Source organism: Elgaria multicarinata, chromosome 3, assembly GCF_023053635.1.
Source record: "Elgaria multicarinata webbii isolate HBS135686 ecotype San Diego chromosome 3, rElgMul1.1.pri, whole genome shotgun sequence".
NCBI classification, from domain to species: Eukaryota; Metazoa; Chordata; class Lepidosauria; order Squamata; family Anguidae; genus Elgaria; species Elgaria multicarinata.
In genome coordinates this window covers 164,436,668-164,444,722 of record NC_086173.1, presented here as the reverse complement: position 1 = coordinate 164,444,722, position 8,055 = coordinate 164,436,668, and the positions used below count along the sequence as shown (strand labels likewise).

At 45.1% G+C, this 8,055-nt stretch overlaps 1 protein-coding gene across 1 annotated transcript; it reads right to left on the bottom strand.

Moving 5' to 3' along the window:
• Nucleotides 1-261: 261 nt before the first annotated feature.
• On the bottom strand, nt 262-7,761 carry LOC134396330 (zinc finger protein 420-like). Its single transcript, XM_063122792.1, has 4 exons — nt 7,727-7,761; nt 4,300-4,367; nt 3,635-3,761; nt 262-3,379 (listed from the first exon to the last, which is right to left on the bottom strand). Exons 2-4 carry the CDS (start codon nt 4,357-4,359, stop codon nt 1,296-1,298), a joined length of 2,271 nt encoding a protein of 756 aa, XP_062978862.1. The 5' UTR covers nt 4,360-4,367; nt 7,727-7,761; the 3' UTR covers nt 262-1,295.
• Between the last annotated feature and the right edge of the window lie 294 nt (nt 7,762-8,055).

Below are 8,055 nucleotides of genomic sequence, written 5' to 3'. Positions count from 1 at the left end.
GGTCTTTGATGGGGTTGACTTCCCCCCTAAACTTCACATCAAAAACAACAACAAAAACTTAATATTGTCATCTGTATATTTATTTATTTATTACATTTCTATACCGCCCAATTGCCGGAACTCTTTGGGTGGTTCACAAAAATTAAAAACATTCAAAGTACACATCCCTAATACAAACCAATTAAATTTCCTACAGAAGATTCTGTCCAAAATTAACAGATAAAAAGTATTGTAGGAGATTTGAATTACAATTTACAGGGGTCAATACCAATGAGTGAAATTACAAAGAACAACTACAAAGCAGGGTAGAAAAGTATATTTAAAAAAATGATTTTTATAATACATGGATTGGAATAAAGCCTAATGATTACTCACACACTTATTTTTCAGAAATATACAAACAATTTAGTAGGCTGGACATAATTCTAGTGACAGAAACTCTTAAGAAGAAAAAAGCGAGGGGGGGGGAATTGGGCAAGTAAAAACAACAGACCATGCCCAAATTAAAGCATATGCAGAGAGAGACGAAAAATGAAAAATAATTATATATGGAGATTGAACCCCATTTTATTAACTAAGGAAGATGTAAAAAATAAAAAGATAGAAAGATATTTTGAAAGAAACAGAAACAATCAGATGGGGAACAAGCAAAGCAACAATAAGGGGAGTATGTATACAAGAATTAAGCATAAAGAAAATAGAGGAGAATAAAAATTAATTTGCTTTTTGTTGACAGCTGAGAAGCAATCAAGAGCAAGTAACTGGAAGACAGTTCACATGTTAACAATAGCTATGTGGAAAAAGAAAATTTGAGACATTGGCCCCATTCAGACAACATGCTAAACCACGCTGCTTAACCACAAAAAGCTTAATGGGACGCCACTTCACGAGATGATTGCTACTAATTGCTTCTCGGCTTCTGCTGGTGTCGGACCGTAATAAAGTGATTTGATTTGATTCTCGGCTGTAAAAAAAAAAGCCAAATACATTTTTCTTGTCGCACTCTATTTTCTTTTACAAACATATTCAATAATGCCAACTGAGTTTTACAAATCCCTTGATTGGTAATATTTTCCCTATTTCTTGGAAGAATCTTAACCCATTAAGCTTTTTGTGGTTAAGCACCATGGTTTAGTGTGTTGTCTGAACAGGGCCACAGCATTAAACGAAAGCTGTGAATTTTTTGACATGAATTTATCACAGAAGTATTTCTCACACTGCAAGCATTTAAACGATTTTGTTCCCCTGTGAATTCTTTGATGTGCAGTAAGAGCATGATTCCAAGTGAATACCTTTCAACACTCCAGGCATTTAAATGGCTTCTCCCCTATGTGAATTCTTTGATGTTTAGTAAGTTTATTGCTCTGAGTATAGGCCTTTCCACACTCAAGGCATTTAAATGGCTTCTCACCTGTATGAACTCTTTGATGCTTATAAAGTTTATCACTCCGACGGAAGGCCTTTCCACACTCCAGGCATTTAAATGGCTTCTCTCCTGTGTGGATTCTTTGATGTTCAGTAAGTTTATTGCTCTGAGCATAGGCCTTTCCACACTCCAGGCATTTAAATGGCTTCTCCCCTGTGTGAACTCTTTGATGTGAAGTAAGTTGTGCATTCTGAGTGAAGCTCTTTCCACACTCCAGGCATTTAAATGGCTTCTCACCTGTGTGAACTCGTTGATGTGAAGTAAGTTGTGCACTCAGAGTGAAGCTCTTTCCACACTCCAGGCATTTAAATGGCTTCTCTCCTGTGTGAATTCTTTGATGTTCAATAAGTTTATTGCTCCAAGGATAGGCCTTTCCACACTCCAGGCATTTAAATGGCTTCTCCCCTGTGTGTTTCCTTTGATGTGCAGTAAGAGCAGAATTTGAAAAAACTGCCTTTCCACACTCCAGGCATTTAAATGGCTTCTCACCTGTGTGTATCCTTTGATGTGAAATAAGTGAACTACTCTTAGAGAAAGCCTTTCCACACTCCAAGCATTTAAATGGCTTCTCACCTGTGTGTATCCTTTGATGCACAGTAAGAGCATGAGACCAACTGAATGCCTTTCCACACTCCAGGCATTTAAATGGCTTCTCACCTGTGTGAACTCTTTGATGTGAAATAAGTGAACTACTATTAGAGAAGGCCTTTCCACACTCCAAGCATTTAAATGGCTTCTCTCCTATGTGAACTCTTTGATGTGAAATAAGTGAACTACTCTGAGTGAAGCTCTTTCCACACTCAAAGCATTTAAATGGCTTCACCCCTGTGTGTATTCTTTTATGTGCAGTAAGAGCAGAATTTGAAGAAACTGCCTTTCCACACACCAGGCATTTAAATGGATTCTCTCCTGCGTGGATATGTTGATGTACTGTAAGTTGTATACTCTGCATGAAGCTCTTTCCACACTCCAGGCATTTAAATGGCTTCTCCCCTGTGTGGATTCTCCGATGAGAGCTAAGTGAAGCACTGTAACGGAAAGCCTTTCCACACTCCAAGCATTTAAATGACTTTTCCCCTGTGTGGATACGTAGATGTTCTGTCAATTGCCCACTCTGAATGAAGCTCTTTCCACACTTCAAGCATTTAAATGGCTTCTCACCTGTGTGAACTCTTTGATGTGAAATAAGTGAACTACTCTGAGTGAAGCTCTTTCCACAATCGAAGCATTTAAATGGCTTCACCGCTGTGTGGATTCTTTGATGTTGAGTAAGAGTATTACTTCGAGTATAGGCCTTTCCAAACTCCAGGCATTTAAATTGCTTATCCCCAGTGTGTATCCCTTGATGTTCAGTTAGAGAATTATTCGAATTAAATGCCTTTCCACACTCCAGGCATTTAAATGGCTTCTCACCTGTGTGAACTCTTTGATGTGAAGTAAGTTGCGCACTCTGAGTGAAGCTCTTTCCACACTCCAAGCATTTAAATGGCTTCTCTCCTGTGTGAATTCTTTGATGTGCAGTAAGAGCAGAATTCGAAGAAACTGCCTTTCCACACTCCAGGCATTTAAATGGCTTCTCCCCGACGTGTATCCTTTGATGTACAGTAAGCGCTGAATTCGAAGAAAGTGCCTTTCCACACTTCAGGCATTTAAAGGGCTTCTCATCTGTGTAATTCCTTTGATGTGAAGAAAGTAAATCACACCAACTGAAGGCCTTTCTGCACTTCAGACTCATAAATGGTTTCTTCTCTGCGTGGATTCTCAGATGTTCTCTGAGGGTAGCTTTATCATAGAAACTTTTACTGCACTTTGAGCATTTCAGTTGCTTCTCTCCTGTGTGGATTTTCAAATGAGTATTTAGATTTCTCTGCTCTTTTCGTTCTTCAGGACTCGCTCTTTCTAAGAATATTCCCTGTCCTTCTTCTGCCTTGATCCCTGGCACATCACAGGTCTCTACAGAAAGAAAGCGGGAGTCTCTAATCAAGGAAACAAAATTAATTCCTTGTGACAGGACAAAGAAAATCTACACAAAACCTGTGATGCCATCTCACCCCCTCCTAACCTGTAAAACAGAGCCCACAATCCTGCTAGACTGGCATAGGAGTCTGAAGGGTGTTCAATCACACCACAGTTATTAAGATATGCTAAACATTTCTTAGCCTTTGTAAACATGCTGGTTTTCTCTACCTTGGAAAAAGCAGAGCTTACCCAAATATGACACGTTTGCAAAGTTTTCCATCATAACTTGTTCGTGCAGGGTCCTTTGGCTCGGATCCAGCAGAGACCACTCCTCCTTGGTGAAATACACGGCCACCTCTTTGAAGAGCACTAAGCCCTGGAGCAGGAGGAGACAGGAAATCATACGGTTTCTACTCATAGACAGTGTTGCGATTCTTCTAGAAGCTGGGAAAAGCCACTCAGAGCCATTGTGGTCACTTGGGCCGCCAGTGACCATGATGGGTCTTGGAGTAGCCCCCAACTACGAACCTGATCCTTCAGAGGGAGCAACCAAGTGTGCTTCGGTCCCATGACCTGTGGGGGTATCCTCACGGGGCTGCTGCCCCGTTCCGGCATTCACTTAAAACCGTGCAGGATTGCAGCTTTTGTGGGGGGAAAGCTAATCCCCATGGCGGGAGGGGCCGTGTTCTTCCCTATGGCCATGCAGCTCATCAGGCCCACCCCCTGCACTCTGCCCAGCCTCTCCAGTCTCCCAATGGTCCCGATCCACCCCAACTTAATGCCAAAGAGACGTCACCGTAGGCAGAAGGTGGAACGACATGACCTCGCATCAAATCAAAGACATTGGTCTAAATCCTCGACTTTCTAAATTCACAGCTTGAGGGGAAAGCTCCATCATTGATTTCTCCCCCTACCTGATCTGGTTGCACAGGACCCATTTCTCCTCCACCATGAAGAAGGGGTATTACCAGCATTTCTTCACCTGCGAAGGAGAGAAAGGTGACGGGAATAAGTCTTTCAACATATTTTGGATTTTTAGACACATTAGACATCTCAGGTGTGTGGTGCTGTATTTCAGGGTGGGGGAACTCTCCTCACATTGGTCTTGGGGGCATTCCAGATGCTGGACTGCAGGCAGGACATCTTAGATGGCTGAAACCCTCCTACATGTGGAAACCATGCAGAGACCTGAGGGGGAAAAGCACCTCTGGAAATGGTGAACTGCAAGTCCCATCAGCCCTGGCCAGAATTGCCACAACCAAACATTCAGATAAATACACAGGCAATTAAATAAAATACCATTTCGTCACGGAAGCGAGTATGCTGTGGGTTTACAAAAAACGACAGGTTCGAGAGGAGCGGAAGTGGCCGCTGGATTGGCACGGGGCTCGTGTGCTCCGATTAACGTGGCCAGAAATGCAATCCTGTCCAGGTCTATGCCGACGTTTAACTCTTTTGATGCCATAAGAACATAAGGGGAGCCCGGCTGGGTCAGAGAAAGGGTCCATCTAGTCCAGCACTCTGTTCACACAGTGGCCCACCAGACCACCCATACGCAGGACACGGGTGAAACACAACCCTCCCACCCACGTTGCTCTTTTCTGCACTTTTTCCAGCTCTGTCTACCGTATCTTTTTTAGGTCCGGTGACCAGAACTCAACACAGTACGCACCATAGAGTTGTATAAAGGCCGTACGATATGGGCATTTTTATTCTCAACTAGCTGATATAGCCAGTGTGGTACAGTGGCTAAAGTGTTGGGCTGAGATCCGGCTTCTAGTCCCTGTTCTGCTACGGAAACCCACTGGGTGATTTGGGGCCAGCCACAGGCTTCTAGTCCAGCCCACCTCACAGCATTGTTGTTGTCAGGATAAACTGGAGAGGGGGATTATGCACGCCGCCTTGGGTTCCTTGGAGAGAAAAAGGCAGCATATAGCTGTAAATAAATAAATAAATAAATAAATAAACCCAACATTGCTCGAGGCCCCTAAGATATATGTCTGCGAGGTAATAATCTTTAAGTAGTAGGCTGGTGCTACTTCCTTTCTTTACTCTCTGATCCTCACAACAACCCTGCAAGGTAGGCCATTCCTAGGACTGTGATGTAACCTTAAAACAAATTAAATTAGTTTCTTCCCTCCCTCTCTCTCTCTCTCACCTTCAACGCTTGGCCAAAGTGTCCCTATGATTTTCTTTGTCCCCACAGAAAACTACAACTCCCAGCATGCCTTCTGTTGCGGTGCCCGACTTGCTCAATGGGAATCCAGCCTGGGAATTGAAGTCTGGCCAAGCCAGTCCACACTGCACTGTGCAGTCAGTGCTCAAAGGTAGGACATGAGGGAGCTGGCCGGCTAATTGAAGGTTAGCTTGGTCATAGCTGTTGGCGACAGGCCGAGAGCTGTGCCCTCCTTCTCTTCCACTCCTGATGGTGCCTAGTGACTGAGGCAGCCGGCCCCAGGCACACTCCCTTCAGGCCCGGGATGGTGAGCCACTTCCAGATGATGGCCATCAAAGCCTAATAAGTCTTCCCTCCCCACCCAAGGCATGCTGGGAGTTGTAGGCGTAAGCCAAGGCCCCTGAATAACAGGTTAACCTTTGAAGGTCTGAGGTGTAGTGGGAGACAACTGGAGAGCGGGCCTTCTTAGTTGTGGAACCTTGCTTATGGATTTCTTTGTCCCAGGCAAGCTTTCCAGTGCCAAGAGATTTCTTTTTTAAAAAAAATCCAAAGCCTTTTGGCACAGGTAGAATTAAAAGAAAATGAAAATATCCTGAGATTTAGATCTATTCCAGAATTTAAAAATGCCAAAGATATAAACTAAACTCAGTTCAGAAAGCGAGAGACTTTTTGGAAAAATTTAAAAAAGACCTGAAATGACAAAATCGGATGACGAAGACTTGGAGGGTGCTACTGGTGCCACAAATGCGGACTAAGATTAACTCATGATGGACTACAGATTTTTAACCTGGAACATTAATGGAATTAACGGGCCTCAAAAGAGGCAAAGAATCTTTCATCAACTGAGAAAATTAAAACAGGATGTTACTTGTCTACAAGAGACTCATATCAGGAAAAATGACATAAAATTCTTATATAATAAGATTTTAGGAGAAGAATTTATCGCAGCAAATATGAAAAAGAAAAATGGTGTTGTCTTGTATATTAAACCACACCTGAAACCAGAATTGGTAATCTCTGATGAACAAGGACGTTACATAGGAGTTAAAATTAATTTAAATGGAACCACAACTATGGTATTGGGAGTTTATGCTCCCAATGAACACAAAGCAGAATTCTATGAGAGACTCATGAGTAGCCTCACTGATACAGCCTTTGACAGCTGGTGTCTGATGGGTGACTGGAATGGAGTGATGGTGCCAAAAATGGATAGGACTTCAGAGAAGGATATCAGAAGTCACCAGGGCAAACTCCCCAAAAGCTTTTTTGATATGATGGACAATTTGGGACTGATAGACATACGGAGACAAAAAAATGGCTATTCAAAGGAATTTACCTACTTTTCAGAAAGACACAGATCACTGTCAAGACTAGACATGATCTTAACAACCAGAGACTTTGTTACTAGAGTGAACAAAATAGAGATTCTACCCAGAGTTCTCTCAGATCATAATCCTTTAGATGGTCTACAAAAGAAAAGTAATTATCCCAAGATGGAGATTAAATGAAGCATTACTACAACACGAGAGTATTTTAGAAGAGGCGAAAAGGAAATTAAAACGCCCCGCCTGTGAGCGCTTGCAGGGAGGAATGTGTGGGGGAGGGAGGGAGCGGAGCGCAGGGGGCGCCGGAGTCAGTGGGGCAGGAGAAGCCCTTGGGGGCGGCGCGGAAAGGGGGCGCTTCTCTTTCTCTCTCTCCCCCCTGCCCGCTCCGGCTACCACAGCCTGCCCTCGCCTGCACTTCAGAGGCTCCGGAAGCCGCGCCTTCTCTCCTTTCGCAACGACAACGGCTGCCGCCACTGAAGCGGGATAAAAGGGAAATGCGCCATCTTGCAGGGGGCTCCTGCGAGCGGCGGCCGAGCTCTGGACAGCGCTCGCAACCCAGGCGTCCGAGTGGGTCCTGCGGGGAGGGGGCAGGCGTGGGGAGGGGTCCGCCGGCTTTCCCGACCCAGTCAGGCGCTCGGCTCAACCCTGGGACCCAGCAACAACCACCAAGAGTGCAGAGAGCGCAGGGAGCGCGCAAGCAGGCAGGCAATGCCCCCTCCCTCTCTCTCTCTCTCTCCGCCTGGACTCGCCTCTCCAGCCGGGAAAGCAGAGCCCCATCCCGCCTTTCCTTTCCAAGGCAGCCGCCCAGGTGTGCCCGAAGGCTCGCAGTCCTCTCCTCACCTGCCCCTTCCACGCAGCCTCCACCGCTCACGCCCCGTCCTCGCGGGCACTGAAGAGGCGAGTAGGAACACGCGGGTGTAAACCACGCCTTTGGCCAATCAGAGGGCAGGGGGCGTGTCGAAAAGGCAAGGAAACCTAGACGTAAAAGGATAGAGAAGTCCAGTTGAAAAGATAAGAGCAGCCAGGAAGTGAGCAAGGAGGCCTTGTAGGCGCAATTACAGGGGTCGAAGGCGCCCCTGCTCCCTGGAAGCTCTGTTGGGGAGCCCGGCTTTCTCGCTGCTCCACTAAGCGCATTGCAGGGAGAGAGACGCACACACACCCTTCCTGTT